General features: G+C 45.7%; 2 protein-coding genes across 6 annotated transcripts in view; both read left to right on the top strand.

The window, feature by feature from the left end:
• Positions 1-17,660, top strand: part of ror2 (receptor tyrosine kinase-like orphan receptor 2) — a 59,319-nt gene extending 41,659 nt beyond the window's left edge. For both annotated transcript variants that reach the window (XM_061747495.1, XM_061747493.1), the window contains exons 5-9: positions 5,624-5,745; positions 5,863-6,177; positions 6,269-6,523; positions 7,541-7,746; positions 14,273-17,660. In XM_061747495.1, coding sequence (XP_061603479.1) covers positions 5,624-5,745; positions 5,863-6,177; positions 6,269-6,523; positions 7,541-7,746; positions 14,273-15,727 — 2,353 coding nt within the window. In that variant the 3' untranslated portion in view covers positions 15,728-17,660. The remainder of the gene's footprint in view (positions 1-5,623; positions 5,746-5,862; positions 6,178-6,268; positions 6,524-7,540; positions 7,747-14,272) is intronic.
• A 2,725-nt stretch (positions 17,661-20,385) lies between these two features.
• nfil3 (nuclear factor, interleukin 3 regulated) overlaps positions 20,386-24,658 on the top strand; it is a 13,997-nt gene continuing 9,724 nt past the window's right edge. Inside the window, exon 1 of one of the 4 annotated variants that reach the window (XM_061747501.1) lies at positions 20,386-20,543. The gene's annotated coding sequence lies outside the window, so the exon portion shown is untranslated. The other 3 variants (XM_061747500.1, XM_061747502.1, XM_061747503.1) reach the window with 3 other exon arrangements.

The following is a 24,658-nucleotide window of genomic DNA, read 5'->3' as shown; positions in this document are numbered from 1 at the left end:
CAGCACTCCACATTGACAGAAAAAAAAAACTGAATTGTTGAAATGTTTACTTTACTTTCTGTAACAAGGAACAAAGCAACAACAATGGCGACCGTGGAACAGTCTCTGCTAGAACAAATGGACCTAGATGACCAGATGATGCGTTTAATTACGCTGCAAAATCGATCAAGAAGGCGGCGGCGTAAACGGCATGTAGAACCAAGCGGCACGCTGAGTACGTCATCACAGCATGTGACTAAAACGGACCAATCGTGAAAGATGATGTCCGCTGCGTTCTACGCGCAGCAACAATTTTTGCCGTGTGCGCGTCAAGTGACACACAGGCATTGTCGGCCGCGCAAGCACGGGAGTGTAAAGAGGCCCTAAGTGTCATAACGGAACAGAGGATAGGACCCAAAAATGTCACGACTCCAAAACAAATGGACAGTTTCAAAAAGAGAGGTTTAATATACGGGCAGACGTCGGTACACAGGCAGGCAATCTAAAAAAGGCAACAGTATCCAAAAAGGTGAGGCAAAAAGGCGAGGTCGATAATCGGAACAGGGTCTAGTCTTACTGTGAGTCTGTGACGTGGAAACAAGGAATGCTGGCACGCGACGACAAGGTACAACGAACTGGCGACTAGAAAGAATGAGTCAAGGGGTAATTAGGGTGAACGAGGCACAGGTGGTGAAGATGCTCTCAGGAGCAGGTGTGTATGAAACGGGGCAGACAAAAACCAGAACACACACCCATGACACTAAGAGCAGAGTGGTCTCCATAATCCTTAAATGGAAGATGTTTGGGACGACCAGAAGCCTTCGTAGAGCTGGCCGTCCGGACAAACTGAGCAATCGGGGGAGAAGAGCCTTGGTGAGAGAGGTCAAGAAGAACCCAAAGATCACTGTGGCTGAGCTCCAGAGATGCAGTCGGGAGATGGGAGAAAGTTCTAGAAAGTCAACCATCACTGCAGCCCTCCACCAGTCGGGGCTTTATGGCAGAGTGGCACGACGGAAAGCCTCTCCTCAGTGCAAGACACATGAAAGTCCGCATGGAGTTTGCTAAAAAAAAAAAAAAATAAGACCAAGATAGAACTTTTTGGCCTTAATTCTAAGCGGTATGTGTGGAGAAAACCAGGTACTGCTCATCACCTGTCCAATACAGTCCCAACAGTGAAGCATGGTGGTGCCAGCATTATGCCGTGGGTGTGTTTTTCAGTTGCAATCGAAGGAAAGATGAATGCGGCCAAATACAGGGATATCCTGGACGAAAACCTCCAGAGTGCTCAGGACCTCAGACAGCACTGAAGGTTCACCTTTGAACAAGACAATGTCCCTAAGCACACAGCGAAAATAACGAAGGAGTTGCTTCAGAACAACTCCATGACTGTTCTTGAATGGCCCAGCCAGAGCCCTGACTTAAACCCAATTGAGGTTCTCTGGAGAGACCTGAAAATGGCTGTCCACCAACGTTCACCATCACCTGGCAGAACTGGAGAGGATCTGCAAGGAGGAATTGCAGAGGATCCCCAAATCCAGGTGTGGAAAGACTTGTTGCATCATTCCCAAAGACTCATGGCTATATTAGCTCAAAGGGGGCTTCTACTAAATACTGAGCAAAGGGTCTGAATACTTATGGCTGAGTGATATTTCAGTTTTTCTTTTTTAATAGATCTGCAACAATTCCATTTTTTCAATATGGGGTGCTATGTGTACATTAATGAGGAAAAGAGTGAAAAAAATTAACGGGGTCTAAATACTTTCCGTACCCACTATATGTGTATAGTTTAAATCATAAATCTACCACAAACCACGACCCATGCTTACAAATATCTTCAAATATTGTTTTAGTAATTAGTTACAGTAAACAGCTTACAGCTAATCACGCACATACCTGTACACAATGTACAGTACCTGTACGTTGTGCGACTATCATCTTGTACACATCAACAATTATGATGATGATGATGATGAAGCAGATGATGATGTAGAATTACTATAGCGGTGCAGTGCAGGTGTACTCTGTACGGATGCAGGGCATGATTTCCTGGAGCCTGCGCCAACAGCTCCAGCTATGAAAACGATCGAAGCCGTATGGCAGGCATTTTCGATCGGACCGCGCCGCTGGCTTGTGCGGCCGTCGCTTGCGCACGTGGTTGCGCCACCGGGGGACAACGGAACAAAAGGAGGAGGAGGGGGTTGGCCGAAGGCCACCCTTTAGCAGGGGAGATGTTAGGAAGAGCCAGGAAGCAAGACAAGAGCCTTGAAAGAGCGAGAGAGCAAAGGTTAAGTACCCAGGAGCCATGTCCAAGAGCGACGGAGAAACCTGGAGAAGACCACGCCCATCGACTCGAATTTAGTCTCCGAACTTTGTCATAAAATTGGTGTAAAGATCATATCTTAATATAAAATACTCCCAACTTTGCACTCTTTACTCATAGATCAAGCATATAGAATGACTGTTTAACCTTTAGTCTTGGCAAATCAACTGTTTATGGTTCAATCACATTTCATGCTGCTTGGCTTCAAACCAAGACAAACAGTTCTGGGTCAGAGTCACTACAACGTACACAGTAAAAAAAATGTTTGCAGCCAATAACTTAACCCCTTGTCTATTTAGACAGAAACCCTCTGCCTTGTAAAGATGTCAGCGCTCCCAATAAACGCAGAAATTGTCAATGACCTCACGGATAGGGCAGTACACACTCCTTTGAGCCACTTATTTAATTGTTTGAGCCTAGAGAAACGTTCATCTCCAAATCGTGTTGTCGTTCAAACTGATCTCATTGCTAGAGAACTCTACATCTTTCTGCACAATTGTCCCCCCAAAAACTAATAAATTGTACCGGCATTGTACGACCTACAGTACGTATGTGTTTAAGGCTCGAATTAAGCGGGCTCGCATTGCAGTTTCTGGGTCAAAATTCGCATTTTGCACATCAAAAAAAAAAAAAAAACAGATTGAAAAGCAAAACTGCAATTCAGGTATACCGCGGAGACGGTCGTGAAGACCGAAGGCGGCAGTGGCATATATGACACGACGTGCTTACGTCGTCGATGCGTGGACGCAGAAGGGGCGCGCTCGACTGAGAAGCGCCAAGACGGCGGTTGCAAAATGCGATGCCGAATTGAGAAGTGAGAGAGAAAAAGACAAATGGCAAAAGTGTTTAGTGTCGAGGTTTCTTCGTTTTAGTTTAAACATATGGAACACTTCCAAAACAATTCCAACAGCCATGAACCTAATGTATTAATATGTCACAAAATGCCAAAATAATAGTTGTTCAAGTCAAGATGCACAAAGGCTGTTTCGTGGAAAGTGCATGTGTGAAACGCCATCATGAACCAAAACAAAGGTTTTGAACAATCATAACCTCTAAAATGGTTCAGTTAAGATTTGTTCAATTCAACGAAGTACAATTGTTTGAGACTTCACTGTTGTGTCAAGATGCCAAACCGTGAAGGGAAACGCAAACTTTATTTTTCTTAAGTTTAGCACTTTATTTGAACACGTATAACTTTCAGTTTTTATTTACTTGCTCTTATTGACGATTGTGCAAAGGGCGCCGAGACTTCAAGAAATGTATGATGTTTAAAGTGACTAGATAATCTGGGAGAATGTCGATTGTGCAAATGTTGCAGATACTACTCAGTCGATTGTGCAAATGGTGCAGATGCTACTCAAGCACATGAGTGGCCAGTATTGGTCAACAACAGATATGCAAATAGTGCAGTGTGGCGAGACTACTAAGTAATGTATAATTGGCCCGACAGAAATGTGACAACAAACTCAAGACAAAAAAAATTGGCAGGATGTTGCAATGGAATTGGAAGTTAACTGTTTAAGAAGTTAATGGAAAGAGGAAAGAAGCTGTTGGAATGTCTGCTAGTTTTAGTTTGCATTGTTCGGTACCTAAGGGAAGGAGCTGGAAGAGCTGGTGACCAGGAGGTGGAGGGTCCAAGAGGATTTTGCATGCTCTTGTCTTAATTCTGGCAGCATGCATGTCCTCAAGGGTGGGCAACAACAACAATCTTTCCAGCAGTTTTGATTGTCCGTTGCAGTCGGAGTTTGTCCTTTTTTGTAGCAGCACCAAACCAGACTGTGATGGAAGAACACAGGACTGATTCGATGACCGCTGTGTAGAACTGCCTCAACGGCTCCTGTGGCAGGCCGTGCTTCCTCAGAAGCCGCAGGAAGTACATCCTCTGCTGGGCCTTTTTCAGGATGGAGTTGATGTTGATCTCCCACTTCAGGTCCTGAGAGACTGTAATTCCCAGGAACTTGAAGGTCTCACCGGTTGACACAAGGCAGCTGGACAGCGTGAGGGGCAGCTGTGGCGAAGTATGCCTCCTCTACAGTCTTGAGCGTGTTCAGCTCCAGGTTGTGTCGGCCAAACCACAGCTCCAGCCGCTCCGCTTCCTGTCGATACGCAGACTCGTCACACTGTCTTTGATGAATCCGATGATGGCGGTGTCATCTGCAAACTTCAGGAGTTTGACAGCCGGGTGCGTTGAGGTGCAGTCGTTCGTGTAGAGAGAGAAGAGCAGCGGAGAGAGGACACAACCTTGGGGCGCCCCGGTGCTGGTGGTGCGTGTAGATGAGGTGGACCCTAACCCCAGCCTCACCTGCTGTGTGCTGCCCGTCAGGAAGCTGTAAATCCACGGGCAGATGGCAGGCGAGACGCTGATCTGGAGAGGCTTGGAGGAGAGAAGATTTATTTGTTCATTTATTTAGTCAACGAGAGAACATTACACAGTTGTGCTCATATCGCTGATTAGCAGGACAGAATGATATCGGTGGCTGAGAAAAAAAACAACCTCATCGATACTATCGTTTATCTTGAACGTTTTTGGGACAATATATTGTTCTAAAAAAAATTTGCGATTGTGGCAGGCCTAAACACACAATATATTGACAGAGAACAAGAACAATGGATAGCACAAAAATATTGTACAAACAGTATAAAAGATGAAAGAGTCACCACTATAATAAAAATCTGCTCTATAGCGGAACAGTGACGCAAGAACCGCGATGTAGTCGAGGATTACTGTATTTGTATTCCGTGATGATAAGTTGCAGGGACTCATTGTTCCAGGGCTGGGACTCATTGTTTCAATGACATGTGCATCCGGCGCTCACTTTGTCTCCAGTGTAAAGTGATCGATAGAAACTATGCAAAAAAACACATTTTCACACCACTGTATGTGCAAACATTTTTATCCTATATAACATTATTTATCTCTATGACTGTCAATATGTGAATTGTTGTTTGTCTGTACAGTATGTATAAACATGTAACGAGCAGTTCACGTTTGTTTGATTGATTCTTGGTTCTATATATGTTTTACATGCATCTCCCTAGATTTCAGAGCAATACTGTAGGTCAAATATGGTAGTACTAAAGTTGAATACAATAAACACAGTTTCTATTAAATAACCTTTCAACTCTGTACAGTATGAGTATAGTTTCTGACACTTTTTTTCATGTTTTTTTTTTTTTTTTTACATGTGGCTTCCAACAAAGCTCACGTAAACAGAGCTAGTGTGGTTGCACAAGTGTGCACACCCGCTTATAACTGGGGATGGGACAGTGCTCAGAAATCAATAACCTTTTGTGCGCAAACTTTTTCTCTTTTTTTCTTTGAAGGTCACATGAAAAAGGGTTTTGCCAACCGTACCGTGGCATTGCCTGCGCTCGCTTCATTGGCAACCAGAGCATTTATGTGGAGTCTCTACAGATGCAGGGAGAGAGTGAAAATCGCATCACTGGTAGGAAAATCACTTTTCTTTGTTAGTTATAAGCAGCCCGACACGTCATTGTTCTATTTTGGCAATCAATCGGACAGATCAACAGTGTAACCATATCTCTGGTTCTTTCTGTTAAAGCTGCCTTCACAATGATTGGTACCTCCACTCATCTGTCAGATCAGTGCTCCAAATTTGCCATCCCCTCCTTCTGCTACTACGTCTTCCCTCTGTGTGACGAGAGCGCCCGGGGTCCTCGGCGACGTCAGCTCTGTCGAGATGAGTGCGAGGCCCTGGAGAATGACCTGTGCCAAGCTGAGTACACCATTGCCCGATCCAATCCCATGATCCTCATGCAACTAGAACTTCCCAGCTGTCACCTCCTACCCCGTCCAGGAACACACGATGCTGCTTCGTGTATGAGGATAGGAGTGCCTCCAGAAAAACTAGGACCATGTAAGCAGACAACCGGGAAAGCGGGCAGACAAGGAGATAGACACGGTAGCCAAATGGTGTCATACCCATAATGAATAACAATATGTTTCAGATTCCCCCACAGACCAGAACTGCTACAATGGAAGCGGGGCTGACTACAGAGGGACTGTCAGCATCACTAAATCCGGTCACTACTGCCAGCCATGGAGCACTCAGTACCCTCATAGTCACCATCTGTCTCAAGACTACCCTGAACTAAGGGGGAGCCACAACTACTGTCGGAACCCAGGAGGCCAGATGCAGGCTCCCTGGTGCTTCACCTTGGACCCTCGGGTCAGGGTGGACCTGTGTGATATTCAACCCTGCAGTAAGTACCATGCTGTCAGCATTTAAGCGAAAACAATTACAATTTGAACAGATTTCGAAATCAGAGGAAGCAAAGATGTCTGTTCGGCATCAACAAACGATAATAATCGTTTTGTTTTTTGTTTTGTTTTTAACTGGGAATGGACCCTTTACGTCTACTGCATCCTCAGATGGCGCCAAAGTCCTAATTATTTGAACAGTAGTAATCGGTGTCCAGGTTAAAAGCTTTAAGCACTGTGGCCCTTATGGGTAAAAAAACAAAACAAAACAAAACTGGAAACCCACCCTACACCACTGTATAATGCTGATCCTTAGAACACTACTATCTTGCTAATGAACTTCATTCACAGTTTAGAATACGTGACGCTGAATGATCGTGTCGTCGTACAGTCATCATGTCATACAGCAATGAATATGGCAGCAATCATTAAAAACATGCAGAGAAGAAACACAAATGAAGAGGCGAGAATGAACATTTGTTAAAATTCATAGTAAGGGATAAATATAGCACGGCAAAGAGGCATTTGTAGTTGATAGAATTCATGAACTTAGCATTTGAAGTGACAGAAAATATATGCGCTCTATGCCAACCACTTGTGTCGCAAAAAAAAAAAGTCCCCCAAAAATGAATGTAAACGTATTGATGAATCACAGGTTTGTGCATCAAACGTGCGTACCGCACGCACAATTCAACCACAAACTTGTGCGTTTCTTTGCTGTTTTTTTTTTTTTTTTTTTTTTTTTTTTTGTTACTGAAAAACAGTACTAAAGAGAGCCATTCTTTAAAACTATAAACAAATTGAAAGAGTAAAGTTAGTGACACATAATTTTTAAATAACTGTCAAAACCTTCTGACCAGGACTGTAGACTGCATGGGCTGCTTTTTTGTATTACTTATGCACATGATGTATTACTTACGTCATATGAAGCTTGCTAAATACCAATGTTAATGTAATATTTGTACAATGTGGTTAAGAGGTTCAGCTCCAATGACTTGCAAGTATCTTTCTATTCACAGAGCCTCCAGAGAACCTCAGAAAGGAGATTCTGTTCATTCTCATCCCTGCAATTGCCATCCCTTTGGTCATTGCTTGCCTCTTCTTTTTGGTTTGCGTGTGTCGAAATAAGCAAAAAGCACCGACCGACACGCCTCCTCGCTGCCAGCTCAGCAGCGCACCCAACCAAGACATGGAGATGTCTCTCCTAAACCAGCACAAACACCAGGTGGGACATCCGTTGTACAGAGGAATACATTTGAATACAGCAGAAACTCAAAGGTCCAACAATGTCTGTTTAGGCTTGCTGATTTGTTCAAATGTTGTAAGGCTATGTCTACACTCTGTTCCCAGCCGTCATGACAACCCCGTCATGACAAAATCTCGCCAAACATCCATGGCAATCACGTTTGTCAATCCCGGCCACCAGGAACATAGTGTAGATGTAGCCTAAACTGTCCCCCCCCCACCCCCAAAAAAAATTGCCACGGCAGTCACGGTGCGGGTGAGAAACCGAGTACAGTGGAACCTTGGGTTACAGATTTAATTTGTTCCACGAGCCCATTCTCAGACTGAAACATTTGCAAACCGAGCTAATGTTTCCCATTCAAACGAATGGAAATGCAATTAATGCGTTCCAGCCACAGAACGACGTGTGATATTGGCCGTACTTTGATCATTGTTTGGTTCTGGAAATATTGTGCAAAATAGAAATAGGTGACAACACAATTTCTGATGATGAAAGAACAGTGGCTTTGCTAGAAAATCACTTTTTGACTTGCGGCCTATAACTCTTCTAAAGTTAGTCCATGTGTTTAAAGGAGCCATATTTTACCAAACCAACTTTTTCTAGTATTTGCAATGTAATATTGGCTCTAAGGTGCCTCAGTAAACATGTGAAATATGGATTAAAATCGTCCACGCATTCCTCAGTTCCAGACATTTTTTTTCTGTTGAAAAGGCCGGAAATCAGGTCATTCGAATATCTCGAGCTTATCTACGTCACGAGCGAAGATCTCCCGTGCCGGCGCTGTCAACATAACAAACAGGTGTGCTCTCACGAGTGGGTCTTCTATACGGAGCCAACCAATCAGAGGAAAGAGGGCGGTCTTCGCCAAATATGGACAAAGCGGATACAAAACTGGGTTATACAGATGTAGCTGTCAGAGGGGCCCTTTCTGGATTCTTCTATGACAAAACCAAGGTGATTATTTAAATGAAATTGACACTTTTATACTAAGTCTATGTTAGACAGTCACTCTATGGAGGTCTAAATAGCCAAAATATGGGCCCTTTAATTTATCTTCATACCTGGCATACCTGTTTATAACGCTAGAAAGTGACGGGTCGGCACGGAGCATAATGGCATCCGTGGTAAACCACAGGCCGAAACCATAGTGTACCTTTCAGCCTCCGAGACTGAGCAGCCCCACGGCCTGTCACGTTTACCATGATCCATCCATCCATCCATCTATCCATTTTCTTCCGCTTATCCGAGGTCGGGTCGCAGTTGCAGTAGCTTTAGCAGGGAAGCCCAGACTTCCCTCTCCCCAGCCACTCCATCCAGCATTTCCAGGAGGATCCCGAGGCGTTCTCAGGCCAGCCGGAAGACATAGTCTGTGCAGCGTGTCCTGGGTCGTCCCCGGGGTCTCATCCCAGTGGGATGTGCCCGGAACACCTGACCAGGGAGGCGTCCGAGAGGCATCCGAATCAGATGCCAAAGGCACCTCATCTGGCTCCTCTCAATGCAGAGGAACAGCGGCTCTACTCTGAGACCCTCCCTGATGAACGAGCTTCTCACCCTAACTCTAAGGGAAACCCCAGACACCCTGCGGAGAAAACTCATTTCAGCAGCTTGGATCCAGGATCTTGTTCTTTCGGTCACGACCCACAGCTCGTGATCATAGGTGAGGGTAGGAACGTAGAGTGACTGGTAAAGCTCCTTCTTCACCACAACGGACCGATACAAAGTCAGCATCACTGCGGACGCTGCACCAATCCGCCTGGCGATCTCCCATTCCATTCTTCCCTCACTCGTGAACAAGACCCCAAGATACTTGAACTCCTGCACTTGGAGCAGGATCTCATCCCCGACCTGGAGAGGGCACTCCACCATGGTCTCAGATTTGGGGGTGCTGATTTTCATCCCTGCCGCTTCACACTCTGCTGCGAAGCACTTTAGTGAGAGTTGGAGATCATTGTCATGAACGGAACAGAGGATATGACCCAAAAATGCACGACTCCAAAACAAATGGACAGTTTAAAAAAAGAAAGGTTTAATGTACGGGCAGAGGTCGGTACACAGGCAGGCAATCCAAAAAAGGCAACAGTATCCAACAGAGGCGACTCCCGGACGGGCTTGAGCAGGCTGACGTGAAAAGTAGGGTGGAACCGCATCGACCTTGGGAGCCTAAGCTTCACGGTGACAGTGTTGATGAGCTTTGTGATGGGGAAGGGCCCAACGAACCTGGGAGCGAGCTTCCTGGACTCCACCCGGAATGGAATATGTTTGGTAGAGAGCCAAACTTTGTAGTTCGGGGCCGGCGTCCTCCGACGGTCAGCGGCGGTTTTGTAGGACCCTCCCTGGCGCAGCAGCATCTGGCGGGCTCGCTCCCAGGTGCTCCTGCAGCGTCTCACCAAGGTCAATGCCGCTGGAACTGTGGACTCTGGGCCTATGGTAGGAAATAGAGATGGTTGGTAACCATGCGCAACGTGAAAAGACGATAGACCAGTGGATGCAGAGGGGAGGGAATTATGAGAGAATTCGACCCAAACCAGTTTCTGAGACCAGGATCGTGGCTCCTGTGAAGTGATAGATCGGAGCCCAATCTCCAGGTCCTGGTTCAGCCTCAGTTTGGCCGTTGGTTTCAGGGTGAAACCCAGATGATCATGCAAAGGTGAGGCTATCGAACTGAAATTTCTAATGAACTTTCTCTAGAAATTAGCGAAACCTAAGAACCTTTGTACGTCTTTGCATGACGTGGGAGTGGGCCAATTAGTCACGGCATCAACTTTGCAAGGGTCCATTTTGATTTCACCTGGAGCCAGCACGAACCCCAGAAAAGAAACGGACGCCTTGTGGAACTCACATTTCTCAGCCTTGACATAAAGTTAATTCTGAAGTAACTGCTGCAACACAGAGCGGACATGAATGATGTGAGTCTCCTCATCGGGGGAGAATATCAAAATATCGTCCAAATATACAAAAACGTACACATTCAACATGTCACGCAAGACATCATTGACAAAGTTCTGGAAAACAGCTGGAGCGTTAATTACTCCAAAAGGCATTACCAAATACTCATAATGTCTCGTTGGTGTGTTGAATGCAACTCAGCACAGTCATAAGGTCTGTGGGGTGGAAGGGATTTGGCCTTGGACTGTAACAGGTGGGCACTTGAGATAAGTCAGGATCCCCAGATGGGGTCTGTGAATTGTCATTTGAAACATAGCCCTGAACATCACATGGAGGCTTGAAACAGTTCTGGGCGCAATTGCTGCCCCATGACATAACCTGCCCAGAGGACCAGTCAATGGGGTTATGTAATTTCAACCATGGGTTCCCTAAAATAAGGTCATGATTCATGGTGTGAAAAACATGAAAACTAATGCGTTCTGGGTGAGAATCAGGAAATGTCAATGTGAGTGTTTGGGTGCGGTGAGTGATCTGCCCATAAAACTGCCATCTGCAGCGTAGGTGTTGCGGTGGCGTTTTATTTGAAAGGTTCTAAGGTGCATACGTCTAACGAGGAGGGAGTTGAGTAAGTTTGCGTCAGAACCAGAGTCAATTAATACAAGTGTATGAATTTCTCGATCAGGAGAGCATAGTGTCACTTTAGGAAGAACCCGGGTAGGGTCTTCCTTAATGAAATTCAGACTCACCTCTCCCGTGCCCTTGCTACCGGCACCGGCAACTTTGATGTGACAGTTTCTCACGGAATGACCCAACTGCACGCAGTAGAAGCGCCGCCCTTCCCTCAGCCGGCGTCGACGTTCCTCAGGGAAGAGACGGAACCTGCCCAGTTGCATGGGTTCGTCCGTGGTGACGCTAGCTAGTCGATCTTTACGGCGAGAGCGATGAGAGTGTCCAAGTCGGTCGGCAGGTATAACGGGACCAAATGATCCTTGACGGCAGGGGATAGTCCTTGACTCTGAGCTGCTAGAATGCGAAACTCAATCGCGTAATCTGACACCCTGCGCTTGCCTTGTTGTAAGGTAACAAGGGAGCGAGCTGCCTCACGATCTGGTGCGGAAAACTGAAAAATTTGCTCCATAGTCTTTACGAAAAAAGCCCACAAATGACACGCGGCAGAATTGACGAAATGACGAAAGCGATTTTTGGCCGCTCGGTGGGAAAGGCAGCTGCCTGCAGCTCAAAGTGGAGTTCGCACTGAGTGATGAACGGCTTAATGTTCCCAGAATCTCCAGAGAACCTCTCCGGTCGATAGAGTATTGCAGAGATGCAATACTGAGGCCAGCAAACCAGACCTCCTCTATGCCTCAGCTGCGCCTAGGAATTCTGTCCATAAAAGTTATGAACAGAATTGGTGACAAAGGGCAGCCTTGAGGGAGTCCAACCCTCACCGGAAACGAGTCCGACTTACAATGCGGACCAAACTCTGACACTGGTCGTACATGGACCAAACAATGGGTTCGGTACTCCATACTCCTGAAGCACCCCCCACAGGACTCCCCGAGGGACATGGTCAAACACTTTCGCCAAGTCCACAAAACACATGTAGACTGGTTGGGCAAACTCCCATGCACCCTCGAGGACCCTGCCGAGGGTGTAGAGCTGGTCCACTGTTCCGCGGCCAGGACGAAAACAACACTGCTCCTCCTGAATCTGAGATTCAACTTCCCGACGGACCCTCCTTTCCAGCAACCCTGAATAGACCTTACCAGGCATGCTGAGGAGTGTAATCCCCCTGTAGTTGAAACACACCCTCCGCTCCCCTTCTAAAAAAGGGGGACCACCACCTCAGTTTGCCAGTGCAACGGCACTATCCCCGATGTCCATGCGATGTTGCAGAGGCGTGTCAACCAGGGCAGCCCCACAACCTTTAGGAACTGCGGGCGAATCTCATCCACCCCCAGGGCCTTGCCACAGAGGAGCTTTTTAACTACCTCAGTGACCTCAAACCCAGAGATAGGAGAGCCCGCCTCAGAAACCCCAGACTCTGCTTCCTCATGGGAAGGCATGTTGGTGGAATTGAGGAGGTTTTCAAAGTATTCTCCCCACCGACTCACAACGTTCGTAGTGCCCCATCCTCACTATACACAATGTAGATGGTGCACTGCTTCCCCCTACTGCGACCCCGGATGGTGGACCAGAATTTCCTCAAAGCCATCGAGAACTCCTTCTCCATGGCCTCACCCTCTACCATGGCGTCTACCATGATAGACAGTATCATCGCAAGACTTGAATACGGAATGATAAATTGCCCAAATCCCCTTCGGCACACAACATTTCAGGCATTTATTGTAGCGTCACAATAAGGCAATTTACATAATACTGCCCGACATAGAGACCATGTAAAAGCTAAAAGGTGAGCAGAGTTGCAATGTTAGCACAGATTAGCATTAGCTAACAGCGATATCAGTGTTCGCTTCTGATACACAGCATATACAAGAATGTTGGCCAAGTTGACGTGTTCTAAGGTGCATACGTCTAACGAGGAGGGAGTTGAGTAAGTTTGCGTCAGAACCAGAGTCAATTAATACAAGTGTATGAATTTCTTGATCAGGAGAGCATAGTGTCACTTTAGAAAGAACCCGGGCAGGGTCTTCCTGAATGAAATTCAGACTCACCTCTCCCGTGCCCTTGCTACCGGCACCGGCAACTTGGATGTGACAGTTTCTCACGGAGTGACCCAACTGCACGCAGTAGAAGCGCCGCCCTCCCCTCAGCCGCCGTCGACATCCCTCAGGGGAGAGACGGAACCTGCCCAGTTGCATGGGTTCATCCGTGGTGACGCTAGCTAGTCGATCTTTACGGCGAGAGCGATGAGAGTGTCCCAAGTCGGTCGGCAGGTATAACGGGACTATTTGGAGCGAATTGTTTTATGCCATGCCTGATTTTGTAGGCCATGCCGGGGGCCCTGGATGATCAGTGCAGTGGCCGTGTGTGGCGTGAGGAGTTTTTTTTGTCTTGCATTGCTTCACGTATGGTGGCTCATGCCCCTTTCTGCATTAGTTTTAGTTATAAATAAAAATAAAACATTTTTGGTTTACAAATGTCTAGCCAATACCAGCTGCAGCGACAGCCCCGACTTGGAGGAGAACTGCAGCACATTTTCAAAACAGCCCGCGTGGGTTGCGCTCGAGTATCACTGCGGGACAGCCGCAGTGACGTCAGCGCGGTCGCCGCCCGCGCGCCAGTATAAAGAAGCCTTAAGCGGTATAAAAGCTAGATGGTTCCACTGTACTGTATTTCCCAACGGACTGACATTAATGCATAATTTATATGTTGAGGTTCTTAAAACCCCCCGCCAGTTATGTTTGTTTGCCATGACTTATTTCGACAAATTGCAAAAAATGAATCCTCAAATCCAAACTAGAGCTTTTAATGGTCTGTTACATCAACAACACCACATTATTGATATTATAAAGTACAAGCAATTGTTGAGTTACTGTAAATTGCAATAATACAGGGGGAACGTGGGTTTTCGCAATTGTATAGATACCCACTGATTGATTATTTTATTGTTGGGCATATTTTTTGAAGACTGTTTGTTTTTGTTTTGTGGTTACAGGCAAAATTGAGGGAGATTAATATATCAGCTGTAAGATTTATGGAGGAGCTCGGTGAGGATCGGTTCGGCAAGGTTTACAAAGGGCACCTTTATGGCACTGCACCTGGCGAGCAGACCCATGTGGTGGCCATCAAGACACTGAAGGACAAGGTGGATCCCACTCTCAGTGAGGAATTTCGCCATGAAGCCATGCTCCGCTCTCACCTTCAGCATCAGAATATCGTTTGTCTTCTGGGCGCCATAACCAAAGAGCAGCCACAAAGCATTATATTCACTTATTCAAGCATTGGCGATTTGCACGAGTACCTTGTGATGCGCTCTCCCAACTCGGATGTTGGCAGCTCAGATGACGACAGGACAGTAAAGTCCACATTGGAACAGGCTGATTTCCTTCATATCATTACCCAGATTGCTGCCGGAATGGAGTACCTTTCTAGCCACCAGGTTGTCCATAAAGATCTTGCAGCCCGGAACATTCTGGTTTTTGACAAGCTAAGCATCAAGATCATGGATTTTGGCCTCTTCAGAGATGTCTACTCAGCTGATTACTACAATTTGATGGGAACAAGCCCTTTCCCTATTAGATGGATGTCCCCTGAGGCTCTAATGTATGGGAAGTTCTCCACAGACTCTGACATCTGGTCTTACGGCGTTTTGCTTTGGGAGACCTTCAGTTATGGTCTACAGCCTTATTGTGGCTACTCCCACCACGACGTGATCGAGATGGTGCGCAGCCACCGGGTATTGCAGTGTCCTGATGACTGCCCAGTTTGGATATACACCCTTATGCTGGAGTGTTGGAATGAATTCCAAGCAAGACGGCCACGCTTCAAGGACATCCACACACGTCTGCGCTCCTGGGAAAATCTGTCCAATTATAATAACTCTGCTCAAACGTCAGGCACCAGCAACACTACCCAGACAAGTTCTCTCAGCACCAGCCCTGTTAGCAATATCAGCATGAACACGGTGAATGCATCACGCTACACTAGCCCAAAAAAGACCCCACCCTTCCATCAACCCCAGTTCATGCCCATGAAGAGTCAAATGCATCGGCCAATGGTCCCCCCACAGCTCTACATTCCCGTCAATGGCTATCACCCTATGCCAGCCTACCAATACATGCAGAATTTTTACCCCATGCAAATGCCAATGCCTATGCCACACCAGCAAGTCCAACACCCAGCACAGATGGCTGCAAAAGCTAATTCTCACCACAGTGGCAGTGGCTCCACATCAACAGGCTATGTCACCACGGCTCCTTCCAACAATTCGATGGCAGAGCAAGCAGCCTTACTCAGTGAGGACTCCAAGACTAACCACGAGGACTTGGTTGACAGGGCATCCCAGATCGAGCTGGAGCAAAATGAGCGCTTGTCAGTGCCGGAAACAGAATTACTGGGTGATAATGAGCAACAGACTGATGAGCTGGTGATCGAATTGTCAGACACATAGATGAGCGTCTGTGTGAAATATTCTGTGTTTGCCTTTCAATGAGCGGCATGAAGTGAAAGGAGCAAATTTGCAGTGACAGTGACTGAATGTTTCAAAAGACTTTCTCAAGTGTGACTCACGTTTGTGCTCCCCCATCTCACTCTTTAAACCTGCGTGTGCTACCGTGCTTGTGTTCCCATTCAGATGTTTTTTCCAATGTTGCTGTGCAACATGCACAATTATTTACCCTGTAGTACTTTGTCTGTGAAGGTTTTACTTAAGAAGTCACCATGGCTTTGGTGAACAAACATTGGCTTCTTCTGCGAGCAAGGATAGCTATTTGGCGAATGTTCAGACAGCGTGCATATCCGAAACGAATCATCCTCCCAACTAGGATGCCGGGTCTCTCTTTTACGAGCCGAGAGAAAGACTAGAGAACGCAGTTTGCTTCTGCATTCCTTTTGTGTCTCCTGATGATGAGGATTTTATGTTATGATGGATGTTGTTATCTAGTAGTGGCGCATGTACTGCACATCGGCCACAGCCATAGAACAAAAGAATGTATGATTAATAGAAATGTGTAAAAGGAAAAGAGAAACTGTCTTTTAACTCAGTGATGTATTTTACAGTTTACAATAACGATAATCAGGCGAGTGGAACCGTTGTTTTTTTTTGTTTGTTTTTTTTTGCCTACTTTTGGCTTATTGTTAACGTGGCTGATCATTGAAACATACAGCGGCTGAAATTAGTATTTAACACGTCACCATTTTTAATCTATTTCCAAAGGTGCTATTGACATGACATTTTCACCGGATGTTGGAAACAACCCAAGTAATCCATACATATAAAGAAAGTAGAACAAATAAGACCAGCAATTAATTTGTGTGTAATAATGTGAAAGGACACAGGGGAAAAAAGTATTGAACACATGAAAATAGGGAAGTGCAAAAAGGCACGGAAAGCCAAGACAACACCTAAAATCGATCAATAATCAAACAGAAATCCAGCCCCTTGCTAGTGCAAATGAATATCAGCTGGTTCAGTCCTAATAGATGGCCTACAAAAAGGTTTCATTGGAGGTGAGACCATGATGGTGTGGGGTTGCTTTTCATCAAATGGTACTGGTAAACTTCACATTATTGAAGGAAGCTTGAATTAGAAAATGTACCAAGACATTCTTGACAAAAAATCTGCTGCCATCTACGAGGATGACGAAAATGAAACAAGGTTGACATTTCAGCAGGATAACGATCCAAAACATACTGCCAAGGAAACTCTCAATTGGTTTCAAACAAAAAAAATAAAGCTGTTAGAATGGCCCAGCCAATCACCCGACTTGAATCAAATCAAAAATCTATGGAAAGAACTGAAACTCAAGGTCCATAAAAGAAGCCCACGGAACCCTCAAGATTTGAAGACTGCTTGTGTGGGACCGAAATCACACGAGAGCAATGCATGTGACTAGTTTCTCCATACAGGAGGCGTCTTTGAAGCTGTCATTGTAAACAAAGGCTTTTGTACAATTAAATAAATACCAGTTTGCGTGTTCAATACTTTTTCCCTGTGTCAAATTCACATTATTACACATAACTTAATTTCTGAGCTTATTTGTTCTACTTTCTTTGTATGTATGCATTACTTGGGTTGTTCCCAACATCTGGTAAAATCTTCAGGTCAACAGCACCTTTGGAAATATATTTAGTGAGAAAAATGGTGACGTGTTCAATACTTATTTCTCCCGCTGTAGTTTTCCATACCACATTGCACAGATTTGTAATTTATATTCCTCAGTTTGAACATTATTTTTGTTTATATTTTCTCTTTATTGAACGTTGCTAAACCTGGTGTTGATTAAATGTCCTCCCTACCAGATGCATGATTTTTATAAGCTGTTTTTCACTTGACCATTGTGTACATTCAACTATGGAATGTTCAATAAATTCTTCTTAATTAAGTAGCTTGTTTATCCAACTTAATCATAGCGGAGAATCTGACAACAGTTATATTTCACACGAAAGATGGACAGACACAGTACGCCCTGTGCAGAACTTGATTCCCACAATCTGACACTTGTATTTGTGGTGCTGCTGATATCATGGCATTGGCCAAAGGATGCAGTCCTCAAGCAATTTAGAGCAATTTAAAAGTGACCAATAGTGCGATGATCTGGCACAGTGACAATTGTGTAAATGGTGCAGATTTCTCAAGCACATAAGTGGCCAGTAGTAATTAATCAACAACAGTAGGCAAATAGTGCAGCGTGATAAAACAGTGAGTGCACGGATAATGTAGAACGGTCCCAACAGAGATGTTCCTAATTGTAGCAGCATGTTACAATGAAATTGTAAGTCAACTGTCTCAGAGGTTGATGGAAAGAGGGAAGAAGCTGTTGGAGTGCCTGATGGTTTTAGTTTGCCTTGTTCGTTAGCGCCTACCTGATGGAAGGAGCCGGAAGAGCTGGTGACCAGGATGTGGAGTGTCCAAGAGGATTTTGCATGCCCTTGTCTTAGTTATGGCAGCGTGCAAGTCCTCAAGAGCGGGTAGGTGGGTACCGACAATCTTTTAGGCAGTCTTGACTGTCCGTTGCGTTCTGATTGTGTCCTTCTTTGTGGCAGCACCAAACCAGACTGTGATGGATGAAGGACCGGACTGATTCAATGACTGCTGTGTAGAACTGCCTCAACAGCTCCTGTGGCAGGCCTTGCTTCCATAGAAGCCTTAGGAAGTACATGCTGATGATGTGTGTGGACGAGGCGGTGTCCCCAAGCCTCACCTGCTGTGTCCTTCCCATCAGGAAGCTGTCAATCCACTAGCAGACGGCAGGTGAGACACTGAGCTGGAGAAGCTTTGAGGAGAGCAGTTTGGGGATGATGGTGTTGAGCACAGAGCTGAAGTTCACCAACAGGATTCTCGCATAGGTCCCTGCGCCATCGAGGTGTTCCAGGATGAAGTGCAGCCCCATGTTGACTGCGTCATCCACAGACCTGTTTGCTTGGTAGGCAAACTGCAGGGGGGTACAACAGGGGTCCTGTGATGCTCTTTAGGTGGTCCAGCACGAGGCGTTCAAAGGACTTCATGACCACAGATGTAAGGGTGACCGGTATGCGGTCCTGAAATTGCAAGTGTCCTGGGGACTAGGATGATGGTGTAGCGTTTGAGGCAGGATGGGACTTCACCCAGTTCTAAAGATCTATTGAAAATCTGTGTGAAAACTGGAGTGAGCTGGTCCGCGCAGACTTTCAAGAAGGAAGGGGGCACCCTGTCCGGGTTGTTGATTTTTTTTTTATTGTTTAAACACCTGTGTAGGAATCTTTGTTTGTTTTTGTTTTTTAATAACCGGTCCTGTTCAGGCGGCACGGTGGACGACTGGTTAGAGCGTCTGCCTCACAGTTCTCAGGACTGGGATTCGATCCCCGGCCCCGCCTGTGCGGAGTTTGTATCGTCACCCCTCGCCTGATGGAAGACCCCAAGTTTAATGGCACGCCATTTGTGCTCAAGCTACCTACATGATTGCTTAAGTACAGAGGTAGGTAGACTAGTCAAAAACTGTACTCAAGTAAGAGTACTGTTGCTTTAGAACATATATGTCAAACTCAGGCCCGGGAGCCAAATTTGGCCCACGATGTAATTATATTCGGCCCGCAAGACCATATTAAATGTGTATTAGAGCTGGCCCGCCAGTATATAGCACATGCGCCACTAATAACGCGGCTGGAACAAAGAATATAACATCATTGAATTGTTTTTTTCAATCATCTTTATCAAAACTCCTCGGCAGGGACTGTTAATAGTTTGAGGTTTGGACTTTTATTGAAGAACATTCTTATTTTTCGGGGTTGTTTTCCTGTTGGGCTTTGAAAAAAGATTTACATCCAAAAGAAGGGCAGTTGGAGATGGATAAATAAACTCTAATTGATGTTATCTATTTAAATACAAAACCAACAAACACAAATTTTTTTTTTCTGTGTGTGAGACTGCAATGTGGAGAAGGAAACGATGGATTTCTTCACTGAATGGCATCTTCACCTCTGACACAGATTTGAACAGGGAGCCCGGTGTTTAAAACAGCCCTCATGATTATCCATCCATCCATTTTCTCCCACACGAGTTATACTACAGCGACCTCTACAGGCCACTAAAGGTGAAGGATTTAAAAACGTCCAAATCCAGAACAGTGTACACAGTACTTGAACTGCAAACTGTGGTTGAAATCCTGACGATGGGATTGTTTTTAAATAATAATAAATCATGCCATATTTAAATATTCATCAATTGGAATTCTTAATATAGTTGACGAGTAACGTCATATGTCAAGGACAATGTACAAATCATACCTTACATTCAATGAAAGGTAGAACGCCAGTACAATGTAATACAGGAAACAATAGCGATATCAAATACATAGATAGTAATGCTTTTTTTTTCAAAGACTCTCAATTGTCCGTAGGTGTGAATGTGTTTTATATTTGCTTGGAAGTGTGAACGTGCTCACGTCCGCTTTTACGGTCGCTCCCAGTGCGGGCATTGTGATGACATCATATCCTATTTGCGCCATCCACTCTTCGCGAAAGTCATTGGCTGGAATTTAAAAATACAGCCGTGTCATTGGCTGGAGTGGCTGTCAATCAACGGCACACTGCCAATGCACTTAACTCCTGACCTACTAACACAGATCCATGAGTCAGGAGCCACATTGGTGAAGAAAGGGGGGGGGGGGGGGGAGTCTAAGAGGAAAATGTGGTTCTTTGCCTTTTGTCAAATTGAGTCCACCCAGATATTTCCTCACTTATGGGTGGACCAAGTCATACATCGCCCCCTCCTTTCAACGAGCGACAAGGTACGGTGAAAATGTGAGTACTATGGGATTTAGACTCTACTACCGAGTGCTTGTGCGGATATATTTTGGTTGAGTTTACGTGCTTCGATGGACGCTGTTGAGTTGAGGGATTCAATGCGTTTTCAACTCAAGTAACCTCGTTGTTGTTCAAAATAAAGGTAAAAGCTTTAGCCGGTGAGCGGGGGGGGGTCATACAAGTATGTGCTGTGTATATTCTGGGTTCAAGCAACAAGTTTTTGATGAGGAATGAATCAGTTGTAGCACTTGCAATTGGGTGGGAATGGAGGGTGTTTGCCTAGCGTATTAGCTCTGGAAAGTCACGTAGGCCTTGTGACCGGCGACAAGAGTTGACCAATTGCTATTAAAAAAAACCAAAACAAAAAAACTGCTTTGGGCTCACCGTCGCACAGCCGGATGGTCGCTGTCGCGCTGTTTTATTGTAACCAGACAGGAAGTCATTTGTCAGCTGTGTGATTTTATTGGCGGTCGTGTGCCACCATGTTAAAAGGTCGACTTGTTAGGGCGTCGATCAAGCCTCATCTCTCTCTCTCTCTCTCTCTCTCTCTCTCGCATAATGTCTGCAGTCACGAGCTGAGCTGGGCGAGGGGGGTTTTATTGTATAATTTGGACACAATGAAGGAATTCTGGGGCCATTCGGTGGGTCGGCTGAAGCCCAGCCGGTCCCGGGGCCTCATGTACAAAGACTTGCGTGGATTTCCTACTGAAACATGGCGTCTGCTCAAATCCAGTGCTGGCATCACCAGTGTCACATACGCGGAGGTTTCGTCCACCGTTCCTTTGCGTCTCCTCCGGCATCCCCAGCGTCTCCGACGCAATTACACTCGGACAACCGGCTGCTGCTGCCCGCCCGACTGGTCGTGTCCTCACCCGAGTCACGAGATTGTAAGGGCAATCGGCGGCATAAATGATCGCCTTGATCAATATATAGGCATCCTCACAAATATCAGTGATTGATTAAATATACTGATTCCGAGTCCTTGCTTCTTTGACATTGTTGAAATCGAATGTTGTCGGTCATGAATTGTTCACCAGTGCTAATTGTTCATGTGTCTCCGATGTGCAGATTTATTAGAACAGTTTCCCAGCATCACCTCTAAGTGTCGCCAAAGTACCAACAGCTGCAGAAACGTGCGTACGCAAGCCATGAAGTTGGCATGAGGCACCGCACATTTCCACGGTCATTTCACTCTTGATACATCTGAACTTGGCCGTGAAAGAGAACGTACGTCTTCGTCATGTCTACATGTTCCAAGACGCAGGCAGATACAGTCGTAAGCTTCTGCTCGATATCGGCAGAACTACTTTTACGGAGTTAAACTACGGGAACTGCGGTCTGTTCCGGGTGCCTACAACAGCTGCGACCCCCACTCCTGCCTCGCGCCCAGAGTGGAGGGGCCATGAACGGCGAAGAAGGAAGCAGAAATGGGGTTAGCGCGGCGGTACCACAGAAGCCGGCTATTCCCTCCATCGTTGTTAGTCAACGTACGCTCTCTGGACAACAAGCTGGATTACATTCGACTGCTCCGCTCTGCCTGTAACACTGTGGGAGAGTGCTGTGTTTTTGGAAACATGGCTTAACAGCAGCGTTAACTACCGAGCGGACAGAACTCACGCGGGAGGTAAGACTCGCAGCGGCGGACTGCGTGTGACTGCTAAATGACTTCTGTGTTCGCTTTGAGGCACACAACAGCACCCCTGCACACAAGACTCCACCCCCTCGTGGTGACCAAGTGCTGACACTGACCCGGGACAGCGTGAAAAGATCTCGCGACAGGATCAACACACGAAAAACCCCGGGCCAAGATAAAATACCTGGTTGTGTTATGAGGCACTGTGCAGCTGAACTCACAGATGTCTTCAAGGACATCTTTAACACCTCCTTGAATCAGGGTTTGTCCCCAAGTGTTTCAAAGCCACCACCATCGTCCCGGTCCCGAAGAAGTCGTCTCCCTCCTGCCTCAATGACTACCGTCCGGTAGCACTCACTTCCATCCTGAGGAAGTGCTTCGAGGGGTTAGTCATGCACCACATCAGGGAGGAGACTGCGGAGTCTGCTGGCCAGGACTAGCCTACTCGAAGACAATTTTATTGATCAGGCTTTCAGGAATCTGAACTCTCTGCCCGCTCTGCGCCCTCTACCTCTTCTGAACTCTGACGCACCACGTGTGTGTGTGTGTGTGTGTGGCTCAGAGTCGCACTAGTCATTTTAGCAGCATTGGGGCTTTTTCATCTAATTTATACGTCTTATTTGGCTTGCTTCTCTGACCTTGACTTGTGTGCACGGCCCAATGCATCGGTCACATGATACAATGTGGGTGCTGCCAGCCGCGCGGGAGTTTAAAAAGGCCTTTGAGAAACCATTGCAGTTTTAGAGGAATATAACATCAGGCATCTCTTTTCTATCAAGCATGTTGATTATGCTAACAACCAGTCAACGCAGGAACTGATTGCTACCACTCAGTGGTTAAAATCAAGCTTGCAGGCTCAGCGAAACACCTTTTTATCTGACAAACTGCCATCCAAGATTCAGTTACCAAGGCTAGTTTTTTTGCTGGCATTCAAACTAGCAAAGATCAGCATGCCTCGTTCCCAAGGAGAGTTTCTGAAAGAATGCGTGGTAGTGATAGCAAGTGTCTTGTGTCCTGAGAGCAAGAAGAAATTTGAAAACATCAGCTTATCACGCAAGACAGTGACTCGCCGCGTGGAGCTAATTATTGACGACTTAGCTAACAAGCTAAACAAAAAAAGCAGAGTCATTTACAGTACATTGTATTCCTTGGTACTGGACGAAAGTAATGACATAAAGGATACCGCTCAGCTTTAAATGTTTTAAAAGGGATTAATGACAATTTTGAGATAACAGAGGAGTTTTTGGCCATGGAATCCCTGAAGGAAAAAAACATGAGGAGAGGATTTGTATGAGAGTGGTGTCGGGTGCCATCAAGAGGCACAATCTACCTTGGAGTACGCTTGCCAACATTACCACTGATGGATCGCTATATCTATCTCAAACAGGATCTTTTTTGGGCATTACTGGAGGAAACTGACCAATTTTCCTGAGCTGAGTGACACAGATTGGTTTTGTGATTTAGCTTTTGCTGTGGACATACTGACACATCTGAATGAGCTGAACGTGACGCTACAAGGGGAAGACCAGTTTGTGCATGAAATGTAAACAAACATCAGAGCCTTCAAAACCAAGCTAGCTTTATTCTCAAAGCAAATGGCAAACCAAGTTGTTTGTTCATTTGCCCACACTGGCTTCGCTGAAAAAATACAGGAAATCACTAGACGACCTGCATGGAGAGTTCTGCCATCGGTTCTCTGATTTTGGAAAAATGTACTCGTCATTGCAGCTGGTGTCAGTCATGTTCCATCACACACGACCCTGAAAAAGCGCCACGGGGGCTGCAGATGGAACACATTGATCTCCAATGTGATACAATCTTAAAAGAGAAGTTCAACTCTCAAACTGGATGAGTTTTATGCTTCCTTAAGCGCAGAGACATTTCCAATGTGTTCTGAGAATTGCCACAACAAACCCAACACCAGACTTTGATTCACTGGCAAAAAAAGGTGATCAACAATACCACACTGTTCCCATTAGAAGTAAATCTAAGTATTAACACTACAATGCATTTGTTTTGGTATATTTTTGATATGAAAGCATCTGGTCCTGGCTTGGCCCGCCTGTCAAATTTTAAGTCCATGTGGCCCCTGAGCCCAAAGGTTTGCCCACCCCTGGTATATACTATAGTTTATTTAGCGTTTTATATTGTTATTTGTAGTCTTTTGTAGCACTGCGGGCCCTTGAGTACCGTAATTTCAATCCTCTGTATGTGTTACGCGTATTGAAGAATTGACAAAGTACCTTGTAAAGTCACACCAGAGCAATGCGTGTGACTAGTTTCTCCACACAGACGGCTTCTTGAAACTGTCATTGCAAACAAAGCCTTTTGTACAGTTAAATAAATTAAATTGTGTGTAATAATGCAAAATGACACATGGAAAAAGTATTGACCATGCTAACTGGTATTTATTTAATACTTTGCAATGACAGGTTCAAGACTCCTTCTGTATGGAGAATCTCTTTG

The sequence above is a fragment of the Phyllopteryx taeniolatus genome, chromosome 15, assembly GCF_024500385.1.
Source record: "Phyllopteryx taeniolatus isolate TA_2022b chromosome 15, UOR_Ptae_1.2, whole genome shotgun sequence".
Lineage (NCBI taxonomy): Eukaryota > Metazoa > Chordata > Actinopteri > Syngnathiformes > Syngnathidae > Phyllopteryx > Phyllopteryx taeniolatus.
The sequence above is the reverse complement of the archived record's forward strand: the minus strand, read 5'-3'. Positions and strand labels throughout refer to the sequence as shown.